Consider the following 24,863-nt stretch of genomic DNA (forward strand, 5'->3'; position numbering starts at 1 on the left):
GATCACAATCAGGAAATCGGTCGCTGGGGTTGTATCGCAGCTCAAACCGCCGTCAAACCTCGTGTGAGTCGAAGACATTTTAGGTTTCATTTAGCTCACCCAGCATGCAGAAGGTGCAGCGCGTCCCTTAAGAGTTTGTGTAGAGTTGCTATGAGACAGAGCAGCGAGCACCCCCGAGACAAATGAATGCAGCACCCGGGTGGCAGGAAGCCAAATTTATAAATGAACTTGTGCTGCAGCCAAAGAAAGTCTCAGGCAATGAATGTGAGTCTGCGTCGGGGTGAAGAATTCCAGCCTCCCAATTAGGCCAGAACGTGTTAATTTCTAATTATAAAGCTGGCTGGTTTCTGAAGACGCGTGGCTCTTATTAAGTTGACTTCCCCAAAAGCTCGCTCACCCGGATGATTACGCGCTTTAAAGAAATGCTCCTTTGGAGTAGGAATGCAAGAACGGGGTGAACCTCAGCGGCGTGTCCTCTGAGAGAAGCGGCTGATTCCTTAACTTAATGTGTCCCGTGAAATAAAATCCACTTTCGCTTTGACTTCAAAGCATCAAAGCTCACAGTGACTAAAACATACTTAAGAAGATACTTAGTAGTATCACCTGATACCGCCGATTCCACGGCCACCTGGTAAAATCTGCCAAGCGATATATATTTTCACAACGCGCTCATCGATCGCTGTGCGCTCACCGCGCTCTCCGTGGAAGGAAAGCTCTCATTTCACTAAAGAGGTGGAAACTCTGCACGTCTTTTGTCATGTCTAGGTTACAGTGATGACGGGGGAGGCAACTCAATCGTGTTCTGAGCGCTGAATCCAGCAGGTAGCCTCAGATGGCGATGGCTTTGGCTCCAGGGGAGCCGGAGTCAGCGGGAAAAGAGACTCATTACTCTGCATTTGTAATCGACTATCACGGAACATACCATTATACAAGAGACAGGGGAAATGTGATTGTCTCCTACATATGTTTGTCGACTAGAAGCTATTAATTCTGCTGCCCCATCGGTGTCTCTAACATCTTTAACACACATTCTTTCCCCTGTCGGAAGTTCAATCATTTCTTTGAATATTTCACCCAGTAAGGTGGACCTGATTCAATTCTGACACAAGCTCATCATTCAAACCTTGTCTTTATCCCTCATGGACCCCTTGCCGAGGATGGACATCTTCGCTCCTGTTTCCTCTTGTAATCGTTTCATGGAATTTCCCCGTGGTCCCAGCAGCTTCCCGACAAAATTAAACTGCAACACAGGAGGGGGTGTGGGGGGAGAGGAAAGGCAATCAGGCTCCTTAACAGCAGTTCCAATCAATTTGTCAAGATAAGGGCAAATAATGATGAAAGAAGGTGAAAGAAGGGTTACAAACCCACAAATAGTCCCTCTGTCTATTTATGTGCGTCCCCTTTGACCCCCCCCCCCCCCCCCACCCCCCTCCTTCAGTTCAGCCCACTTGCTTGAACTTTGCTGTTAGCGTGTGTCTTACTGGGACGGACGGTCACCCATGTCACGGCTGCCACAAACCAATAACGTTCACAAGATCGTTCCAGAGGTCATCGTGGAGACACATTCAGAAATAATGAGTTTCGTCCCAGTGGGAAATTAAGTTATACTATCCCGGTGACAAACCATCAGATCGCAGCCCCCGGGCTCCGACTATCATTTCCCTCTCGCTGCGCTGGAATTCATATTGAGGAGCGCAGCTGTGGTTTGTTACGGACGCAACACTGCCGAGATTAGTGGTGATTAATCCGAGGGGTGAAAGTCATAAAACCCGCCTGCAGTCAGAGGGGTCATTTCTGAAGAAAGATGGGAATTTTAATCATTCCCTGCCGTAAACCGACTTCAACCAGCTCGTCCGGGCTTTGGTGATAAAATCACAACCTCCAAATATCGCTGTTGGAAGGGTGAAGAGCTCCCTAGCTGAACAGGTGGTCAGCCGCCCACCGCGGCGCCTCCTCCTCCCCCGATCCTGAAGAGATATTAACCTCCTCATGGAAGAGACTCTCCCGCTGTGGCCGAGCGACTGCCAGCTGCAAATCAACTCCGCAAACTGCCTGAATTAGACGCCATTTGCATACTGAGTCACGGCCTGTGATTAAGGGAGCCGCCGCTCCGCGTCCTCTGTCTGACCTCTGATCTGATCACCTCGCCGGACAACTTTCCTTCTCTCCGCTTTGACAGCACCATCCTGGCGACTGGCGGGGAGCGTCGGAGCAGATGGTCTCCTCGGCGCTCGCTGGGCGGTGGAGGAAGACTGGCCTGTTTTCATTAAGCTAATGAATGTCTGGAGCTACACGGGCGCTCCGCGGCGAGCAATTTGGGCTTTAGAAAGAGGACAGGGTACAATGTTAAATGAGGTCTGAAATGATGCACTGTGCAGCCCCTCCCCCACCCTTGTCCCAACATGGGTAACCGCAGAGACCGCCGTATTAACTGGATGATACAGAAGCAACGTGTGCGGCTCCACCTCAGACACGGAATAATTCAGGGGAGAAACCAGGAGGCCGGGGCCTCTCCGGCGATCTCTCAGTGCACCTTCACGCGATAAACGCTCAATTAAGACCTTTTGTGATTGATACCGCTCATAATCGCTGAGAGGGCGTTGCTCGCACGCCTGTCAGGGCAAGAACCGGAGGTGCAGCACCAGGTCGGCCGCGCCACCTTAACGCCACAAAGCTGCTCGTCTGCTTTTGCTTTGTTTTGTTGTATAAATCAGCTTCCATAGCTGAGAGTCAGACGGAGACATCGAGAATAGTTCCAAGCACGCCGGCGGGTTTATTTGTGTAGGAGCACTGCAGACGCACCGTCCACCACACGCAGCCTTTCCGGTGGGAGATGGTCACACTGCGGCGCGAGAAATCTCAATTTAAACATGTGCATTAATCATCCTCACCATGGGCAGCATATTAAGGATGAATGCTGCAAACTAGTAGAATAACCACACTGCAAATAAGTAAATAAAAACTCGGCACCAAGCGCTGACGAACTGCCCACAGTGGTGTAATAATATTAGCATTCGTGTGTTACAGGTCCACTCTGTTGCCTGACAGTTGGAACAAAGGAACCACCTATTTTGTTATGGTGCCGCTCTGCGGTCTCACTGGGGCTATTTCTGTGACCGAAAGTTGATGTGGGGCTCGCCAAAGCTGCCGTAAAGAACCCCCCATCCCATATGGATGGGTTTTCCACTGCAGGGAGGAGTTCAACCGGAGCGATCCGGAACATGTGAACCCACAGAGAACGCTCAAGTCCAACACATCTATTGTCATCTTTTACAGGAGTATTGCAGCTGTCGGCCCTCTTAATGCCAGGAATATTTATATGTAAAGTTCAATATTCCAAAATTTTGTTTATTTCATGGAGGAAACTTGCTGCCGGCCAAATCAATATCTCACCTCGTGGGTCACAATAACCCACGAGGCCTCCCATCTCACGGAATATCTTAGCATCAACTCTGCTTTTAAAATGGAACTCTACAGTTTAAATGATGGCAACGCTAATGCAAACTGGGACAGTGTGTTCTGTAGGCGTTTCGGACCCGCCACCACCACCGAAGGGATGTTCACCTTTAATGGACTCTAATGGGAGCCGTCGGGATGCGGTGAGGTACTTTGCCAGGTTAGTGAGCTATGCTCGGTGGGGAGTCCAGGTTATCCCAGATAGAAGTATTAAGGCAGAGGTTTCTGTTTTAATCACACCTCAGGAGTGGGTCCCATCCGTTCCACTTCCTGGTTCGTCACATGTGCACCGAGCAGAGCACACGTACGCTTCACTTTCCTCTGCCACAGAGTTAAGAGAGGAAGGGCAGAGAGGCCGTCCCAGCGATGCTGCGGGAACATGCGGAGATTTGTCTTTTCATAAAGGGGCGAATGCGCTGCGAGTGTCATCCGTTAACCAGGACCGCAATCAGGCCGACAGGCTGCGAGCGCCCCTGAAGGGGCCCTTTGACGGTGACAGCGTAGAGACAGGTCGCGTTTGGTTGTCAGAGCGTCGGCTGCTCAACTTTCCAGGGAGAGGAAAATCAATGAAAGGGATCTGATTCAAAGACAGTTGTTTTGCACCGAAGCTCCGGTCAGACGTGCGAGATTTCTCCCGGGATCCAAAGAAAAAAGCGATGGATTGCGCTGACGTTCCGAGCGATACGGTATAATCAAATATAAGGCTGGTGTGGTGGAGGGGAGGACCACAAACGCATCACAATATTAATCCATGAATGTTGTTGTGCTCCGGCATTTGGCCCTTGATGGAGTCTAAACGCCGGCCCTAATTGCAGAAATTGCTGTAGGATTATGATGAGTGAAGGAGGAGAGACAATAACACTAAAAGGGCTTTAATGTTGCAAAGGTCCATTAAGACGTTTTGTGTTGAAGAATAAAAGAAACAAGGAAGTGATTTAAAATGAAATAAGCCTTTTCAGTGTCGGGGCTGCAAATCTAAGGGAGAAAATATAACTATATATTATGCATGTATCCATAAAAGAGCTGCTGGCTTATGTGCATGCAAAAGACACAACGGCTGTCGTAGATGTCAGAACATTTCTGCACCGATAAAATAAGTTTACAAGTGACACGAACGGGTGTGCAAATGCCACCGTTGGTGGCTGAAGCCGTATGGATAAAATCAATACACTCGCAGGCACAGACTCGCATAAAACAGACCCACAACAAAGTTAATCACACACACACACACACGCACACACACACACACGTAACAGTCAGGAAGTGTGATGCATCAAGCCTCATTTTTGTCTTCTCTCCTCGGGTGCTGTTGACTTGCACCGTGGACGACGTTAACGTGGGGGTGTGGAACACTCATTCTATCTGAGCTGTATTGTGGCGGACAAACTCATCGCAACCGAGCGGATCCCTGAAGAGACGTGGCGATGCTATCGCGTAAGCACTTAATTTGACTTCACACTCTCCTGTACTCAGCACTTATCGAAGCAAAGCACCTGTCGGCGGAGGGCCTTTCTCTGGGACGGCGACATCTGCGGGCAGAGGAAAATGGAATTTCTCCAACTGGTGGAAAAGCTGCTGCAATATTTAAAGGTCATAATAACTCAAGACAGATAAGCTTAAAACTGTGACAACCAAGAGGACAAAACACATTTTCGAATGTCACAGGCTGTATATAAATTGCACAGTTGCCAGTTAAGGCGGAACACTGTGAGCGGCTTCAGAAAAGAAAAAAAAAAAATTCAGTTTATTTAAATTTTAAAAGGAATAAAGTCTCTTGGATACAGAATTGTGCCAGACTAGTCGACATTATCAGACATTGAAAATCAATCTTATTCCCCCAGGTTATGAGGTGGTAATCAAACTATCTCATTAAAGCGAGGAGGATACATTTTAGTTAAGGCATAATAAATGACTGCGCCGATTATATAAACCTGCCCCCCCGTAGAGTAACGTAGCGCTGCAGGTACTCAGAAGTGCACGGTAAGCACGCCATTTGTACTCGTGTCAGGGACGGGACAGTTACCGATGCGTCCCCTCTCCCTCCCGATTCCAGAGCTTTCCTCACTTTTTCGTGAGAATATTAAAATGAAGGTAAAGTCGGCGGAGCGGGACGCCAAGGATGCAGCAATTCATCTTCTCAGGCTGTAAAATGACAACAAGTATAATGTGCATGAGACAGCGCTGCAAAAAACGCCCAAAATCTATACTGACTCACAACCAGATTCAGAGATCTACAGCTATCGGGGTTATCATGGGATGTCCTTTTTAAAACGTCTTTATCTGGGGAAAATAAGTGTATTATGTGGCTCCATTGATGACTAGTTGACTCTAACGAAAGCGATCCTGCAACAAATTTCATCTCAGATGCCACTTTTCATTCATATCCCACAATTCCAAGAGCTTCTGAATGTTGTTATATCTATAATAAAAAAGGCCCTTTCTTGCTTCTGTTGTCATTTGGCTAATGAGCTGTGTGCCCTAAACACAGCCCCAAAATTAAAGTACCAAAAATGAAAGTTTACATTTTTCACGCTAAGCGAACAACCAAGACAAACACTACTGTAATATGCTGAGTTGGGGTATTCCCTAAGTGCTGAGGTGTTCTTTTTGGTTTTTGCCATTGTTTTCTCTTTACATCAGACAGCTGGCAATATTTCAAATAAGTTATTAGGGTTCCTCCTAACAAATGTCTTTCAGGTACTGAGCTTTTCTGCAAAACTGGGACGGATACGGGTCAGGAAAACGAGCAGGTGGGAAGCAAACCACATTCTGTTGCATATTTATTCACAATCGGAGGCAGTCTTGTAACAAGTTGATGAAATACAACCACTGCTAACGGCTAACGCTCATAACATAACAGCAGTTAAACCGGTCTACATGCTGCATCTCTCAGGAGCCTGTAACCCAGAAGGAAAATAAAGATCACTGCTGGACTGTGAACAAAGAGGCGCGTCATCAGAGTGAAGAGGTCTGACCCCAGAACTGCATCCTCGCTGCATCTCGTCGGCTACTCGTGCGCGCTTGATCAAAGAGGCCCTTCCCGTGGCTAATTAGCATTAGCTGAAAGTGCAGCGTTACCAGGATGGCGGAGGTAGTGACGCAGCACTCCTGTGCAGTGCTGACCGCGCGCCTACATCACAGAAGCTGATGCTGGACAACACTCGTGTCCCTCTGGGCCGCGCCGCTTTGCTTACTTTGCAGAGCTGACAGATTTATGTTCATTACGCTGAACCGGGATTGAGAACCCATAAAAAAAAAAGTTACTGACTCACATCGTTTCTGTGTCCAGAGGTTTCCATTAAACATCAGCCAGGCACCGGGGAACCTTAACTCTCTGGAAATCAATGGCAGCGCGATGATTGATGATTTAATTGGGTGCTGCTGGTTTGACAATCTTATCAGAGTAAATGGGAGGATTCCAGTGGCGTTTAAGCGTCGCGTGTCTTTTGTGGCATGATGTCTTTTGGGGAATAAACTTCATTTCCTTAATGCACTTTGTAATCTGAAAATTCAATGCTCAGAATCATAAAGAACTTCTAAATGACATAGCGGTGCAGCAGGAAATGTGCCTAATGAGGCAGAAACAGGAGAGGAGGAAGATGTCATTGTGAGTCATTGTGGATCCTCCCCAGGAACTGGCTCATTTGGTATTTTATATAGATTTTTAATCAATGTAATAGAGTGAGAAGTTCCTGAACACAGCTTAATTACTTTCCCAACACTGATCCTGAGGAGGAAGCAGCAAATTGAATTATTTGAAGGGTCTTGAGAGACACGTGGGACAAAAGTGTACGTCTGCGACCCCGAGAACGTTCCGAAGGCTGCGGCTTTTCGAGGGTTTTCTTATTTGTCGATATGTTCTAAGGTGTTTTTGTGAGCACCAGAGGTGCGATGCCTGTCTGACACGCACAGCAGAAGGTGTAACTGTGATAAAGCTCATTATAAACTACAGGGGGGGGGGGTCCTTGGTGAGGGAAGATTAGAAAAAGAAGAAAGAAAAATGACCAATCGTTAAATAAATGCTTTAAAATGTACATCTTGTGTGTATGTGCGTCGTTGTGTGAGGAAAAACGCTCTGCACCTATAGAAAGTGGGGATTATTGGCAGACTTTCATCATTGCAAAGGACACTGCTGCTTTCACCTCTGAACACAGACGTTGCCGTGGCAACGCAGCGGGACACAGGCCTGTGTTGCTCCTGATGACACTGACATTTGTAGATGAGGCAAGAACAACGGGGCCCATCAATACCGATGATGGTGGAGTTTCAAACGCCAGATGACCGACCCCCCCCCCCCCCCACACACACACACACACACCCACCCCCACGTGTAAAGTCCCCAAAAAAAACGTGTTCTGTTGCCATGCGTGCCGTCGTATTGTCGAGAGACGGGAGCAGGTTTCTGTGATTACAGAGCCGGTAAAGTCTTTTGGTGCTCCACCTGCGGCCGCTCCGCCGCCTCGTCCAGCTACGCCTCAAAGTTTGGTCACCATGGACACCGTGTGAGAATAACCCTCACATGGTGATTTATGATCATCGGTCTCCCCCGATACCCTGGAGCGCTCTCATGAACAAAACTTTGTTGTTGCTTTTTTCCTTCCTTTTCTCTCCCTGTTTTTCTTTCTAGGTGGAAGACAGAGTTGACATTTTGAGATGTTCTTTGTGGTGAAGCGGTTTTAGCCGGCACCAAATCCACGTATTTCTGCACGTGTGTACCAGACAATCTGATTCATTTTGTCCGCCTCCATCTGTGTTTGTTAAAAAGAAGTAAAGGCATCGCATGACGTGATTCCGAGGATCGGATCTACCAGGAAGCAGGCTGGGTGGCGTCGCTTACCTTTGGATACTGCTGGACGGGAATGAGAACGCGCTCAGAGAGCTTGATGTTTTTATTGCTGATGATGTCGAGGTATTTCTTCATGTCGCCATCTTTTTTCAGGTCATCGCCTTCACATTTCTCAATCTCTGCAAGAGAGAAAAACAAAAATAACCAGTAGCAGCTTGGCCTTGATGGGCCGCGCCAGTCACGACTTCGACTGCATCGTTGGCAGCTCTCCCCCAGGAATCCTGCGGTCCTGAGCAGCAGCCGAACACGTTGTCTGGACAGCAAAAACGATGGCTAATACACGAGCGACGCGACACCCTTTTGCAGTCTGGCCCCCTCTGTCCGCCTCTGAACTGGGCTTTCACTCGTACATGAGCAGAAATGACGTTTCCAAGTTGAGCCCAGCTTTTATTCCAAACTTTATCTCCCTTTAAAACATTATTAAGGACACCAGAGTGTTCAGGACGCCGCCTCCCACTGCGCCCTTCTTTTAAAGACCGTGTGACATTAAAGGAATGCCTCAGCCGTTTGTGAAGAGCACTCATCTTTAAAGCTGGCGTCTGGTGTAAATTATCAAAGAAAATCAATCATCTTGGTTATTTATTCAGTCCAAATCTCTTTTACTCCAGAAATCAATTGATACTCTCATTAAAATCTTTTTTTTTTAAGAAAGCCTCATTAGGACCAGCTTCAAATTCACCAATTGCACCGACACAATCTGTGTTATTGTGTTTCGACCGCCAGGAAACCCGCTGCCCCTGGGACGCTCCTCTGTGGGAACGAGCATCCAGAAACGATCTTTCAAATGATCCGGATGAACCAATGAGTGGAAGTGGTGAGTGTGCTGAAGCGAAAGGGCTCATCGATGCCGCCTGTCGCACCGTTCGCCTGAATCCTTTCGCTGGAATCACAGGTGGACGTGTCTAAAGACCCAACACTTAATCCACAAGCGCTTCTAATCCAGCTTGATTATGCAAAACTTCGAGACGGCAATCTGAAACGCAGGCAGCAGAGAGTCCACCGTGGCTGGATCGGAGCGCCATATTTCTGGAGAGACGGATTGTTCCGCACTTCAAACACGTCTTTAGTCATAAAGACGATCCCCAGAGGAGGACTCAGAGTGTTGATCATCAACTTTTGCTCATTTAATTACATGCTTTCCATCCATCCATCCATCCATCCATCCATCCATCCATCCATCCATCCATCCAGCCAACCAGCCAGCCGGCCGGCCGGCCAGCTGTCTGTCTTTCCATCATCCATCATAGGCTTATTTGAGATCAGATCATGGGGGCAGCAGCTCAAGCAAAGCGCCCCCGACTTCCCGTTCCTCGGCCATGTGGGCTGACCCCCCCCCCCCCCACCACCACCACCTTGACCCCCCCCCCCCCCTCCCTTCCCAGGCGCTCCCAGGCTCTCCCAGGCTGGAGTAGAGCTAGAATCTCTCCACCGGGTCCTTCCAGTTGGACAGTTCCTTAGGATGGCATCCCGTCGTCGTATCATCATCCAGTAATTGTATTAAACCAATCTGATGTGTTTGCATACACCTCAGTAACATCCTGGCGTTAACAAAACCATCTGGTTTTGTCTTGCTGGATGTGGCGACACCTCGGTCTTAGCGTTAGCTGTCCTAATGTGAGAACTAATGGAGCAAAACTGGCTACACGCTGCTGTTGTCCTCCATTTACCCTCCACGTTTGTCATCTTTGGGCTTCACCCATGTTGCGACTCCTGTTTTTACACATGCACAGACGTAAACGGACATAATAAATCAGATTGAGAGGGACACAAAGACATCGGACCTTTTCCAAGACATCTGGGTCTGTTAATGTGTAACTGTGGAATAAATAACGTCATGGGGTCCAAGCAATTTCCTCACAGCACACAGAAGAATTTGAAAATTAGCTACACAACAACACTGATGACACACGACGTCCCATGATGCACCTTGAGACTTGTAATAATTCCAATCAATGATGTCATGACGGGAAACTCGGCCTGAGGGGCCGTTTTGGCTCATGCGCCTCCAAAAAGCACTTTGAAATATTTGGTTTCATTTGTTCGTGCGTAGCAGGTGATATAATATTGACACCAAACACTTTGTTCGGGCTGTTTCCATTCTTCACGCTCTCGCGGGGGCCGCAGCTCAATCTGGGTAATCTGTCGTGTTTACTGGGAACAGCTTGCTTCACTCTTCGTTTTGGGGGGTTAGGGAGCATCTATTTCAGCTTTTTAGACTGTTTAAACTTCCACTTCCTGGTATTCTCCTGCATTTTTCCAGATTTGGGATCAGGTTTTCCTCACGTGTGCTCACTGCGAGGAGGCTCTGGACCTGGTCTCCACCTCCTCCGAGCTGAGCGGCACTGTTTTTATAGTGCCTTGTGGTGATTATAGCGTGGAGCAGCGCATTAACTGGAGACACCTCCATTCCAGCCCACTGGTGAACTCAGAGGAAGATTGTGGAATGGGGGGGGGGGGGGGGGGGATGAGTGACATGGAAAGAGGGAGAGAGAGAGAGAGAAAGAGTGAGAGAGAGAGCGAAATAAGCTTACATCAAATAAAGCTGCAGAAGTGTTCACATGAGTATCATCATTGTCAGATATGAGAGCAACAGGGGCCTTAAGATGAGAGAATGTGCTTTGAAGGTCACTGATTTCAGTCCTCATGCAGGATGAAAAAAAATCTCATTGGGGGACTGAGTGAGTAAAACACTCTCAGCAGCTATTCTGGTGCTCTTGATCCCCTCTGTTGCTCTGCCCAAACTCCTTCAGCAGAGCCGCTCAGCAGCCAGGAATGGGAAGAAAAAAAAGGAAGAAGAGGTTTAACTGATAGCAGATAGATGTGTGCAACTGCAGGAGTGAGGTAGCAGGGAAGTGGGGAAAGAAATGGGTTAAACACGCCAGCTCCAGGCGGACAGGAAATCAGCGTGACCACGTAAACACCCGGCGCCAATAACGCCGCTCAATTAGGGGGGGGTTCAATTTTCACTGCATCTTGATTCACCACCCGTATCCGTCACTGAGCTTGTGATTCAAGCAACAGGGTGACCTGCCCATGTTTGAAGGGCTGCAATCTAAAGGTGGGGGGGCGGGGGTTGGGGTCCAGAGACAAACATCCAGAGACAAACAGTAGCCCCTGGGGAACATCCTCCTCCATGCCTTCCCCCTTTGGAACCATTTTTCATCTTGCAACCATCACCCACATTCTGAAAAATGCACTGAGACAAAGCACTGAAGAATACTGCCTGGGGGGCCTCAGTCCAGCCAGGTTCTGTCCCACCAGGTAGCAAACATTTCCCCTGAGGAAAGTGAATCCCAGGTGAGATCCCAGCCCCAGCTGTGGGTCCGCTTATTTGCATTAAACAGAATGTAGCGCTAATAGCAGCGCCGCTGAACCGCACACGTGAAGCTGAACCAGGTGTATAATATGTAATGGGCCTTTTTTGCCCCCCCCCCCTCACTGATGATGGTGCAGAGGTGCAGGATCACGCCAGAAACCTCTGGCAGAAAAACTTTCCGCCACTTACAATCACCCCGAGGAATAAACGACGACACCAAAGACGATTATACATCAACAATAATGATGAAGTCTCACCTGTTGATTCCGATTAATCATCCCGTTATTGTTAAGGGAATGAATCCCCCTCCGGTCTCACGCTGATGCATTCAAACTGTCTTCAAATCCATTTATTTGTTTGTCACAACGTCGCAGAGGAACGAGCAGCTACCAGTTGTGTGCCTGAACTACCAGCCTGTTAAATTAGCCCCCCCATCACCCCTGATTTTGATACTTAATTGCATCCCAGCTGTTTTTCCCCGCCACAGGTGACCGTTCAGGGGCGGCGGTGTCATCATCCGATAGCTGCTATCTTTTGTCTGAGTGCTGCGGCTCGTCCGCTCGCCCCGTTGCCTGAAACGCCCGTGACCTTGGAATTTAATCTTATTCGACCCGTGCGCTCGTAGCGAGCCGCTCTCGATAAGAGCGCCGTCCAAATGCTGTAAATGTAATGCAACGGCTCACTTTCCCCCAAATGTAATTCTGGTGTCCTTCTGATAGGTCGCCCAACGCGGGCGGCGGCCGTTTATCTCCCGCCGCGTGCTGAGGTCACGGCTGATACGGACTCGCGGAAAATGTGAATAACAATTCTGGACAGGCCGAATGAAAATCAATCCCATTTCGGAGAGAGCGGCCCAATTCTGAGGTGGAGAATGAGCTCAGGCTGTTGTAGAAATACATGTGAGGAATCCGCGTTGTTTTCTTGTGTTTGTGATGCACAATAGTTCGTTTATATGCAGCGCCATTGAAAAGTGGCACTTTTAAGACTATATTAAGATCTTAAATGGTCATTCAAACGCAGAATCTTCATTTGTACAGCGGCTTTCTAATGTCATTCCTTTAGAATCTCCTCAAATGGGTGTGACAGAAGTTACCTTTAGACTGTTTTCACACTCTAGGGGTGAATTCTAGGTGACCACAATAAGGAATATAGAAAAGTTGTTGTTTTACGAGTCAATCAAGGGAATGTGGCGAAACGCTGGTGCTGGGCTCTTCTTCCTGTCCGTCAAACGCTGCACCTCAGACCTTTATTACAAAACCGATGGGGTTCCGTGTCACGGCAAGGATAAGAGGAATGATGCCGGATCGGAGTCAATAACACCCGTCTGCACGCAATGACAAGACCCTGAAGCGGGATGGGAGGGGTTGGAAAACACACGTGGAGGTAAACAATGGCTGCATCTGAGGTAAAAATCTGTCCAACCAGTATAATCATGTTGGCTAACTGCACTGTTAGCATCATTAAGATGAGAAAAGTCCCCTCCCATCTGGAAGAGCTGTAAACTGCCTAAATAAAGACAAATAACCTAACAGGCACCAGAGTTTAAGCACGTCTGCGACTGCAAACAGCTCGAGACTGAGACAACGGCAACGCCGCCTTGGGCTGCTTATTGTGCAGGACGTGAATAATTCAGGAGGAGGTGTCGAACATCTGATAAGACTCTGTGAATCTGTAACACCATTTATCCTGCTGTCCCACCAGCCGCAGGCGTCCTGGCGCGCCAGCAAACGCCGACACCGGGGAGCAAACGGTGGAAGCGGTTGCTTCCGGTGGCGTCCCAGGGGGAGAGGGGTGGAGCCCCGCTCTGTCTGGGCTGACAGCGGGTTATTAGTCCACTGTGGTGCACGTTCCTCACGGTGTTCTATACAGGGAAGAAGAGTGGGTTATTACAGTGCTATTACCTCAGAGGGCGGCAAGTCTGCTGCGCCCCACTCATTCTGCCAGTTTGGACTCCGAAAACAGGCTTAACCTGGTGTTCTTTTTTAAAAATCCACTTCTGTGAGTCAGCGGCGAGCGAATCTGCCAACTCTCGCTGGGTGACAGATGATCTGCACTGCGACCGTCAGGTGTCTCATCAACACGTTTTAAGTGGAAAGCCCAGAGGTCCGAGCACGTCCCCCAGACACCCCCTTCGATTGGATCTTCATTTAGCCGACACGCTAACGGCTTCAAAGGCTGAGATGTGGAGTGGACGAGGACCAACTCAGTCGCCAGATCCCAGGAAGTAAAAGGTAATTATGACGGTTTAAAAGTGGGATGTTGAGGCCTTGGAGACAGAATTAAAGGACATCTGAGTAAATGAGAATGGACAAGAACTTACACGTGTGTGGATTCAAGTATTTGTGTCACAGCATCTGAAACTGGAGCTCCCTAATCAATCGTGAGCTCTTCAAGAGTGAGAAGTTCAGACGATTCAGACTGGAAAACGTCCAAGCGTTGATCAGATCCTGCTGTCACACTGCAAATCAATATCCTGGACCTCAGGGAGAAAGATGTGGGGGGGGGGGGGGGGGGGGGTCTGTCTTTCCTTACTTTAAAGGCAGTATTCTGTCGCTCTCCACGGGATGCTGCAGCACCTTTGTCTCCACGCCGCGGAACCTCCATCGGGTCAGTATTTTACAAGAAAAGTTGGGGAGGAACCAAAAGTCAGAGACGCCGAATGACCCGCGTGGCCCCCCCTTCCCTGCACACCCCGGGTGCTGATCCATTTTCAAACCCATGAACGTCATTAACGGAATGTGGCGAGAGCAGCAGCTGTTTCCGTCTCAGCTGCTGAGAATGTGGCCCGAGAGGACTGAGGATAAAACTTTTGCAGAGGCAGTTGCTCACCGAGATGACAGAAAAGTTGGGCACTGGTGCCAACGAGCACGAGTGAAACGTGCCCCCCCTCCCCCCAATATTAATCCGAATATTAATAATAATAGTGGACAAATTGGCATCTCCAATAAATGCAGATGGGAGGGCGGGAAAGGACAAACCTCTTGTCCTGACTTACCTTCAGCGAGCAGGCGCACCGCGTGCACAAAAGAGGGGTCCAGGCTGTTTTTCTCGGCCATCAGTTCAGGCAAGTGCTTCTCTGGATGCATTATTTCCGGACCACTTCGGTGCAGGTGAGACCGCTGCAGGTGCGGAGCCGCGGAATCCGTGTGTTTCTTTACAAGCACCCCCGAGGAAAAATGAAAAATAAATAACCCTTTAGATGAAAAAGAAGGGGGAAAAAAAGAGAAATCCTACACCAACAGCAACTCCCGGGTCCTCGAAATGCTCGGCAGGGGAGTGAAGTGCGGGTTCAGAGATGCGAGCCCATCTCTGTCGGAGCTGCCTGCTGCCAGCCTCACTCTGGTTGGGTCTGCAGACCGCCCTGCTCTCCGCCCCCCAGCACCGGTATTGGCCATATTCTGAGGACTGGCGCTGGTGGGAAACAAAGACAACAGAGCAATTGGACGATGCTCTCGGTGGGATCATTTTTTTAAAAGTTGAGGTTGTGGTCGTGGGTGTAATAAATGCGTGATGTGCAGCTGGTTCAGCAGGCAGATCGTAATTATAGGCTCCAAGAGGGCGTGTGCGTGCACAGATCTCATCAGAAGTATGTTTTACTTGGGGAAAAAAGGTGGCTTTAGTTATTAAATACAGGTATGCGGACTGCACAATTAGAAATCAATGTCCAGAATCATCATCGACACACATCCATGCACATTCAGTGTATTTATTTATTAATTAATGACCGTGTGGCAGGCGGCTATGGCAGCTGTGTCTCTGTCCGTGGTCCTGATCGCTGTCTAACTCTATTCCAATATTTACAACTAGTGTAAGACTTGTATTGCGACACGGGTTTCTCAATGATTATCGGCTGCCCTCTAGTGTCGATAACTAATAATTGCACATTTTCCTTCAGATTTCTACGTATTTTTGTCTTTTATTTCTTTGTATATGATATTTGCCACTTTGTTTGTTTCAGACAAATGGTTTTATTACAGTTTCGGACAATCGTATTCAATTCTCTAAATTAGGATTATTAGCAATCGTTACATCACATGACTGAGTTAGACCCGAATACATTTTTCATTCTGATTTTAGTAATTTAGCAGACGTTTTCTGCCAAAGAATACAAATCAGATATATAGGTAGAATGAATTTTCTTGCATGTGGTAATGTTCACAATTAAAGCGTAAATTGGCAAATCCCAACTCTGAATTAATCCAACTGCCTTTTATTCTGAAAGTAATTACCGGATTGGGTTTGTAAATCATTTATACTTGACGTTGTGTGTTTTGAGTCGAGAGAAAAATTCGCGACTCATTACATACAGTCAATTCCTACAGTCAATTCCTTCAGCTTCAGGAAGAGTGAAGGTAAAAACTCCAGTTTTTGATAATTATTGCGTTGATTATCTGTTCGGAGTCAATGACAGGAGCGACACGTCGGAGCGAACACTCGTTAAGTTTGACCGACCCAGTGTTGTCAAAAGGCGACTTCTCTCCAATTCTGGTGAAGTTTCAAACCCTCATAAGAACTTTTACTGATATATGCAACTAATATGAATATAATATTGAGGGCCAAATTTTTTTTTATCATTTGAAAAACTAAAATTCAATCAAAAGCATTTGAAACGGAAACATCAGGTTTTGACGTTGAACTACCACATGTTACAATTTTTGGAATTTTCATTCTGTTTTTCAAAATTTAATTTATATTAGTGCCGCTTCTTAGATTACCACTTTCAGATCCCCTTTTCCTGGTTTATTTATTATTGTTTTTTGGCAGTTTCATAGTTCGAGGTCGTATATCTTCAGGGGGCGTGGCATAATGAGATTGTTGTTCACGACCTCCTCATGTGACTGTGGAGGCAGCGTCAATGTGCGTGCGTCATGAGAAATGGCTTACGTTCCCTGAAGGCAACCCGATTAAGGTTCAGTGTCTTGCTGTCAGTCATCATCTTTCTTTGAAAGTTTCTACACTGTTCCACTAAAATAAGATTCTATAAAGTTATCCTGTTATTCTTTATCCCCCCTCCTCCTGTGCCGAACTCGAAAAAAATGTTTTTTTCCCTAACTTTTTGTCTCTGTCGTGACATTTCCCCCCCTCACCATTAAAGAAAAGTTGCAAATGACACTATAAAAATTGGATGTTAACATTCCTTATTGAGGAGTTGGTCACAGCGTCACGACCAATATTCTGAGTTTAAAAGCCAATAAAAACTCAGACCTGAGTGCAAATTTTGTACCATCTCAACAGATTCCTGTAATCCTTGAAAATATAGATAATAGATAAAGTGTTTCAGCTATTAACTTTTAACATCTGATTGAGATAGTGCTGGTAACCTTAACAGGTTGTGTTCCCCTTATAATAATCTCTGTACTGTGCCACACAATACTTTCCTGTGTTCCTAGAATAAACAAAGGAATGCCTGCTGTGGTCGTTGTGCACGGTGGAGCCTGGTCAGTCCCAGACAAACTTGCCAAGGCTGTCGTGGATGGTGTGAAGATGGCTGCACTGGATGGCTTTTCAGTACTGGAAAGAGGAGGGAGTGCCCTGGATGCTGTGGAGGCAGCGGTGAGGAATCTGGAGGATAATGTTACGTTTAATGCAGGTAAAGCATTCAATTAAAAAACACACCTGACTCTAGAGGAGCTCACTGGCTCCACCTGCTGGTACTGATTCCAACACGCATGGAAAAAAACAGCAGCCCTTGTCTAAAGTCAGGTTGCTGAATAACTGAGATTATCCTCATAATCCAGTGCTAATCCCAATTTAAATCTGCCATCCGAGCTAATTTACAACTGTAAGAAATTCACTGCTGTACATACATAACATAACTGGACCCATGTTTCCATTTACAGTCCAGAATATTTTATATCTGTATAATAACAAAGATGACTGGAAAAAATAAGAACTATTACCCAAAATAACCTATATTAGAGTTCACAAAAGTCATGGAAAGTCAGACATGGAAATACATTTCTAAAAACCTCAATGATTCCGATTTTCTCATTGTTTAATAGAATTTCATCTACAAGCTGCGTCAGCTGTGACCCAAAATGTAATAGGCTTCATTTTTGACCTTGAATTTAAGGCCACGGAGCCGTACTGAACGCTGATGGAGATGTGGAACTGGATGCTATCATCATGGATGGACGCGCGCTTGGCAGCGGTGCTGTGTCGTCGGTGAAGAACATCCCCAATCCAGTCTCTCTGGCACGGGCGGTGATGGAAAAGGTGACGCCTCGTCAACAGAGCCATATTTCCTGTTGGTCAAAACAGGCATTTGATGCCCCTGAATATTCCAGACACCCCATTTGCTGTTGACCAGCAGAGGCGCCAACCTGTTTGCTGAGAGCATCGGCATGGCCACCGTCCCCACTGACACGTTGGTGACGGCAAACGAGAGGGAAGAGTGGGAGGAACACAGGAGCTACGTGGCAGGAGTGACGGAGGATTTCAACTCAAAGTGGTAGGAACTGCGCGGAATTCAGTTTGGACTGAAGCAGATGCAGAGAGACAGGTCTTGATGGTGATCAGAAATCCTCAGAATTGTGTTGTGCATTTTTCTGGCTCCCCCCTGCAGTGCCCATGATACGGTAGGAGCGGTTGCTGTTGACTCTGCCGGCAACGTTGCCTGTGCAACCTCCACCGGAGGGATCAGAAATAAAATGGTCGGCCGAGTTGGAGACGCTGCCATTATTGGTGCGGTGGCTTGATTTCACCATCAGTAACAGCTGCGCCGGCAGATGTTTTCCCCTAATTCGCGTTGTCATTATTTCTGCGTGTCTCCTGTGCAAACCAGGCTGTGGAGGATATGCAGACAACAGCAGTGGTGCTGTGTCTTGCACTGGTCATGGAGAGTCAATTCTCAAAGTCACCCTGGCCAGACTTATTCTGTCACACATGGAACAAGGTAGCGGGGACACGCTCCATGGTTGTATTCTGTTTTTAACCAATAAACAGTTTCATTTGCATGCATTCTTTTTTCCCGTACCTTCCCAGGGAAATCCGCGGCGGAGTCTTCACAGTTGGCTCTGCAGTACATGGGCAAGCGTGTGCGCGGGGCAGGAGGAGTCATCGTGGTGTCTCCATCAGGACAGTGGGCAGCTGAATTTACTACAGTGAGAATGTCCTGGGCTGCAGTGGCGAAAGATAACCTGTGGTATGGATTAGAGCCAGGTGAACGGTTTGAGGAAGCATTGCCTCACTGACCATTTATGAGTGGTTTTAATCATGTCAAATAAAGGATTCAGGACTGAATTCCAATTAAATTCAAACAATAAATGTTCATGTATGCACTCAAAAAGCTCTTTTTTCCTTTCTCTACTAGCTCTATATCACATGTTTCACCATTATTATGGCCTTCGGGTTGTTTTGATAAAATCTTCAAACAAAAAAAAGTAGGGATGTAATGACTAATGACTTTAAGTGCTAATAATTGCTTAATTTGGAATCAAACCTACTAGACGCTTAGAACCTGTGATGTTTAATCAATCACATCCTTTTAAATATCTATTCATACACTAGTTTTGGGAGGGTTGTTGTCATTAAAATCAGTATGTCTACTTTGTCATATTAGCCAGAGCTAACCTGAAGCGGGGTATTAAGAAAGCCAAACACAACTACAAGCTGAAGGTAGAAGGGCACTTCTCCAACTCCAACATCCGATCTATGTGGCAGGGCATTCAGGTCATCAGCAACTACAAGCCCACCAATGCCTCTCCCCCCTCAACTGACATCTCCTTCCTCAATGAGCTAAACAACTTCTATGCTCGGTTTGAGAAGGACAATCAAGAACAAGCGAGCAAGGTAGAGCTGACTGCTGGCCACCAACCCTTAACTTTCTCCACTACTGATGTCAGAGCGGGACTGAGCAGGATCAATCCACGCAAAGCTGTGGGCCCCGATGGCATCCCTGGACGCGTGCTCAGAACTTGTGCTGCGGAGTTAGCAGGGGTCCTGACGGACTTATTCAATCTATCCCTGGCTCATGCAGTTGTGCCGACCAGCTTCAAATCCACCTCCATCGTGCCAGTACCAAAACATTCCACCCCGGCTTGTCTCAATGACTATCGTCCAGTAGCACTCACTCCCATCATAACAAAGTGCTTAGAGCAGCTGGTCTTGGCACAACTCAAATCCTGTCTCCCCCCAACCCTGGACCCCCATCAGTACGCCCATCGTAAGAACAGGAGAACAGAAGATGCAGTCTCCACAGCACTGCACTCTGTCCTCTCACACCTGGACAATAAAGACACATACGCCCGAATGCTGTTCATAGACTTCAGTTCAGCATTTAACACTGTCATCCCCTCCAAGCTGATAACCAAACTCAGGGACCTGGGCATCAGCAGCTCCATCTGCAACTGGTTATTGGACTTTCTGACCAATAGACCACAACATGTGCGGCTAGATCATCACTGCTCCCCTACCCTCACTGTAAACACCGGAGTACCACAAGGCTGTGTGATGAGCCCATTCCTCTACTCCCTTTTCACCCACGACTGCAGAGCTCTACATGGTTCCAACACCATCATCAAGTTCGCAGATGACACCACGGTGATTGGCCTCATCAAGGATAACGATGAGTCAGCTTACAGGGAGGAGGTGGACCGCTTGGCTACGTGGTGCCACAACAACAACCTGCTGCTCAACACCAATAAAACTAAAGAACTCGTCCTGGACTTCAGGAGGAATACGGACATCCACCCACCCATCCACATCAACGGAGCAGTGGTGGAGCGTGTGTCCAGCTTCAAATTCCTGGGGATCCACCTCTCACAGGACCTCACCTGGACGACTGCTCCAGTTTGGTGAAGAAGGCTCACCAGCGTCTCTTCTTCCTGAGGACTCTGAAGAAACACCACCTCTCTTCAGACATCCTGGTGAACTTCTATCGCTGCACCATCGAGCGCATCCTTACCAGCTGTGTTACGGTCTGGTATGGGAACTGCTCTGCCTCAGACCGGAAGGCATTGCAGAAGGTGGTGAAGACCGCCCAGCGAATAGCTGGAGCTTCTCTTCCTGCCATTGAGGACATATACAGGAGGCGCTGTCACAGGAGGGCCAAGAAGGTCTCTAAAGACTCCTGTCACCCAGCGCATGGACTGTTCACCCTCACGCCCTCTGGGAGGCGCTACAGGAGCCTCCGGACAAAAACCAGCAGGTTCAGAAACAGCTTCTTCCCCACTGCTGTCTCCCTGCTGAACTCTGACCCCTCTCACTTTACCTCCCTTCAGGCACAATAACCCCGTCTGGACTGACTGATTGTACATTCACGCTATTTGCACTGACTACATCTGTTACAATAATTGCACTATTTACATCTGTTATTTGCACTATTTACATCTGTTATTTGCACTATTTACATCTGTTATTTGCACTACCCACATCCGGTTACTTGCACTGCTTTCCATACTTTGCACATCAGCACCATAGTTACAGCCTGTATATATATTTATCTTGGTTGGAAAGACTTTTATATATCCTTTACATATCTGTGAACTCTGTAAATACAAACATATAGATTGATATCATAAACATATATCATTGTGTGTATATATTGTGTATACCCATCACAGTTTTATTCGCTACTTAAGCACTTCTGGTTGGATGCTAACTGCATTTCGTTGCCTTGTACTTGTGACATGTGTAATGACAATAAAGTTGAATCTAATCTAATCTAATCTAATCTAATCTAATCTAATCTAATCTAATCTAATATTGATCAAAAGGCCGCAAAAACGAAATTACTTTTAAAATTGTTGGCAGTCAAGTGAGATGGTGAGTCCTTGAGGGACATGTGAGAGGAATAAGACCAGTACTCCAGCAATAAAAAGAAGTCACACATTTCATTGATTCAATGGATAGTTTTTCTGTTCATCACATTACTGAGTTAGACCCGAATACATTTTTCATTTAGATTTTAGTAATTTAGCAGATGTTTTCTGCCAAAGAATACAAATCAGATATATAGGTAGAATGAATTTTCTTGCATGTGGTAATTTTCAGAATTAAAGCGTAAATTGGCAAATCCCAACTCTGAATTAATCCAACTGCCTTTTATATTGAAAGTAATTGCCGGATTCGGTATGTAAATTATTTATACTTGACATTGTGTGTTTTGAGTCGAGAGAAAAAATCATGACTCATTACATATAGTCAGTCACTTCCTTAAGCTTCAGGAAGAGTGAAGGTAAAAACTCCAGTTTTTGATAATTATTGCGTCGAACATCTGTTAGGAGTCAATGACAGGATAAGCAGTCGTTATGTTTGAGGGTTGCCAAAAGGCGACTTCTCTCCAATTCTGGTGACGTTTCAAACCCTCATAAGAACTTTTACTGTCATAAGCGACTAATATGAATATAATATTGAGGGCTATGTTTTTTTTATCATTTGAAAAACTAAAATTCAATCAAAAGCATTTGAAACAGAAACATCAGGTTTTGACGTTGAACTACCAGATGTTACAATTTTTGGAATTTTCATTCTGTTTTTCAAAATTTAATTTATATTAGTGCCGCTTCTTAGATTACCACTTTCAGATCCCCTTTTCCTGGTTTATTTATTATTGTTTTTTGGCAGTTTCAAAGTTCGAGGTCGTATATCTTCAGGGGGCGTGGCATAATGAGTGACAGCAACGGAGGCTGGGACAACCCCTTAATCATGATGCCTTCAGGGAACATCGGCCTTATACCAAGTTAAACTGCTATATTGATGCGACTGGCTGCAAAACAAAAAACAAAGACAAAACCAACCCCACTAGTTAGGTCAGAGATATTTAAACCGATTGTTGTTCACAACCTCCTCATGTGACTGTGGAGGCAGCGTCAATGTGCGTGCGTCATGAGAAATGGCTTACGTTCCCTGAAGGCAACCTGATTAAGGTTCAGTGTCTTGCTGTCAGTCATCATCTTTCTTTGAAAGTTTCTACACTGTTCCACTGAAGTAAGCTTCTACAAAGTTATCCTGTTATCCTTTATCCCCCCTCCTCCTGTGCCGAACTCGAAAAAAATGTTTTTTTTCCCTAACTTTTTGTCTCTTTTGTGACATCCCCCCCCCCCCCTTAAAAAAAGTTGCAAATGACACTATAAAAATTGGATGTTAACATTCCTTATTGAGGAGTTGGTCACAGCGTCACGACCAATATTCTGAGTTTAAAAGCCAATAAAAACTCAGACCTGAGTGCAAATTTTGTACCATCTCAACAGATTCCTGTAATCCTTGAAAATATAGATAATAGATAAAGTGTTTCAACTATTAACTTTTAACATCTGATTGAGATAGTGCTGGTAACCTTAACAGGTTGTGTTCCCCTTATAATAATCTCTGTACTGTGCCACACAATACTTTCCTGTGTTCCTAGAATAAACAAAGGAATGCCTGCTGTGGTCGTTGTGCACGGTGGAGCCGGGTCAGTCCCAGACAAATTTGCCAAGGCTGTCGTGGATGGTGTGAAGATGGCTGCACTGGATGGCTTTTCAGTACTGGAAAGAGGAGGGAGTGCCCTGGATGCTGTGGAGGCAGCGGTGAGGAATCTGGAGGATAATGTTACGTTTAATGCAGGTAAAGCATTCAATTAAAAAACACACCTGACTCTAGAGGAGCTCACTGGCTCCACCTGCTGGTACTGATTCCAACACGCATGGAAAAAAACAGCAGCCCTTGTCTAAAGTCAGGTTGCTGAATAACTGAGATTATCCTCATAATCCAGTGCTAATCCCAGGTTAAATCTGCCATCCGAGCTAATTTACAACTGTAAGAAATTCACTGCTGTACATACATAACATAACTGGACCCATGTTTCCATTTACAGTCCAGAATATTTTATATCTGTATAATAACAAAGATGACTGGAAAAAATAAGAACTATTACCCAAAATAACCTATATTAGAGTTCACAAAAGTCATGGAAAGTCAGACATGGAAATACATTTCTAAAAACCTCAATGATTCCGATTTTCTCATTGTTTAATAGAATTTCATCTACAAGCTGCGTCAGCTGTGACCCAAAATGTAATAGGCTTCATTTTTGACCTTGAATTTAAGGCCACGGAGCCGTACTGAACGCTGATGGAGATGTGGAACTGGATGCTATCATCATGGATGGACGCACGCTTGGCAGCGGTGCTGTGTCGTCGGTGAAGAACATCCCCAATCCAGTCTCTCTGGCACGGGCGGTGATGGAAAAGGTGACGCCTCGTCAACAGAGCGATATTTCCTGTTGGTCAAAACAGGCATTTGATGCCCCTGAATATTCCAGACGCCCCATTTGCTGTTGACCAGCAGAGGCGCCAACCTGTTTGCTGAGAGCATCGGCATGGCCACCGTCCCCACTGACACGTTGGTGACGGCAAACGAGAGGGAAAAGTGGGAGGAACACAGGAGCTACGTGGCAGGAGTGACGGAGGATTTCAACTCAAAGTGGTAGGAACTGCGCGGAATTCAGTTTGGACTGAAGCAGATGCAGAGAGACAGGTCTTGATGGTGATCAGAAATCCTCAGAATTGTGTTGTGCATTTTTCTGGCTCCCCCCTGCAGTGCCCATGATACGGTAGGAGCGGTTGCTGTTGACTCTGCCGGCAACGTTGCCTGTGCAACCTCCACCGGAGGGATCAGAAATAAAATGGTCGGCCGAGTTGGAGACGCTGCCATTATTGGTGCGGTGGCTTGATTTCACCATCAGTAACAGCTGCGCCGGCAGATGTTTTCCCCTAATTCGCGTTGTCATTATTTCTGCGTGTCTCCTGTGCAAACCAGGCTGTGGAGGATATGCAGACAACAGCAGTGGTGCTGTGTCTTGCACTGGTCATGGAGAGTCAATTCTCAAAGTCACCCTGGCCAGACTTATTCTGTCACACATGGAACAAGGTAGCGGGGACACGCTCCATGGTTGTATTCTGTTTTTAACCAATAAACAGTTTCATTTGCATGCATTCTTTTTTCCCGTACCTTCCCAGGGAAATCCGCGGCGGAGTCTTCACAGTTGGCTCTGCAGTACATGGGCAAGCGTGTGCGCGGGGCAGGAGGAGTCATCGTGGTGTCTCCATCAGGACAGTGGGCAGCTGAATTTACTACAGTGAGAATGTCCTGGGCTGCAGTGGCAAAAGATAACCTGTGGTATGGATTAGAGCCAGGTGAACGGTTTGAGGAAGCATTGCCTCACTGACCATTTATGAGTGGTTTTAATCATGTCAAATAAAGGATTCAGGACTGAATTCCAATTAAATTCAAACAATAAATGTTCATGTATGCACTCAAAAA

General features: G+C 46.6%; 3 protein-coding genes and 1 long non-coding RNA gene across 18 annotated transcripts in view; 3 read left to right on the forward strand and 1 right to left on the reverse strand.

The window, feature by feature from the left end:
* Nucleotides 1-14,953, reverse strand: part of khdrbs2 (KH domain containing, RNA binding, signal transduction associated 2) — a 39,638-nt gene extending 24,685 nt beyond the window's left edge. For all 13 annotated transcript variants that reach the window (XR_003888195.1, XR_003888194.1, XR_003888192.1 and 10 more), the window contains exons 1-3: nt 14,614-14,953; nt 8,294-8,421; nt 1,124-1,240 (exon numbers count right to left, since the gene is read on the reverse strand). Coding sequence is in view for 4 of the 13 variants with exons in the window: in XM_029834953.1 (XP_029690813.1) it covers nt 1,124-1,240; nt 8,294-8,421; nt 14,614-14,704 (336 nt within the window). In the remaining 9 variants the exon portion in view is untranslated. The remainder of the gene's footprint in view (nt 1-1,123; nt 1,241-8,293; nt 8,422-14,613) is intronic.
* On the forward strand, nt 4,761-7,354 carry LOC115249520 (uncharacterized). The gene is made up of 3 exons (XR_003888199.1): nt 4,761-4,890; nt 6,154-6,206; nt 6,350-7,354. It is a non-coding gene; the product is annotated as an uncharacterized lncRNA (long non-coding RNA).
* Nucleotides 14,954-15,845: 892 nt separating the features above from the next.
* Nucleotides 15,846-18,906, forward strand: LOC101073439 (isoaspartyl peptidase/L-asparaginase). Of its 3 annotated transcripts, none has more exons than XM_011603422.2 (7): nt 15,846-15,970; nt 17,009-17,208; nt 17,692-17,834; nt 17,906-18,069; nt 18,184-18,302; nt 18,403-18,513; nt 18,603-18,906. In XM_011603422.2, the coding sequence occupies exons 2-7, from the start codon at nt 17,022-17,024 to the stop codon at nt 18,809-18,811; spliced, it is 933 nt and encodes a 310-aa protein (XP_011601724.2). In that variant the 5' UTR covers nt 15,846-15,970; nt 17,009-17,021; the 3' UTR covers nt 18,812-18,906. The 3 variants fall into 3 exon arrangements, with proteins under 3 accessions (XP_011601724.2, XP_029690822.1, XP_011601723.2); XM_029834962.1 differs by lacking the exon at nt 15,846-15,970 and adding an exon at nt 15,997-16,106; XM_011603421.2 differs by lacking the exon at nt 15,846-15,970 and adding an exon at nt 16,472-16,527.
* Nucleotides 18,907-21,681: 2,775 nt separating this feature from the next.
* Nucleotides 21,682-24,863, forward strand: LOC115249515 (isoaspartyl peptidase/L-asparaginase-like). Its single transcript, XM_029834970.1, has 7 exons — nt 21,682-21,795; nt 22,966-23,165; nt 23,649-23,791; nt 23,863-24,026; nt 24,141-24,259; nt 24,360-24,470; nt 24,560-24,863. Exons 2-7 carry the CDS (start codon nt 22,979-22,981, stop codon nt 24,766-24,768), a joined length of 933 nt encoding a protein of 310 aa, XP_029690830.1. The 5' UTR covers nt 21,682-21,795; nt 22,966-22,978; the 3' UTR covers nt 24,769-24,863.

This window comes from Takifugu rubripes, chromosome 4, assembly GCF_901000725.2.
Source record: "Takifugu rubripes chromosome 4, fTakRub1.2, whole genome shotgun sequence".
Classification (NCBI taxonomy): domain Eukaryota; kingdom Metazoa; phylum Chordata; class Actinopteri; order Tetraodontiformes; family Tetraodontidae; genus Takifugu; species Takifugu rubripes.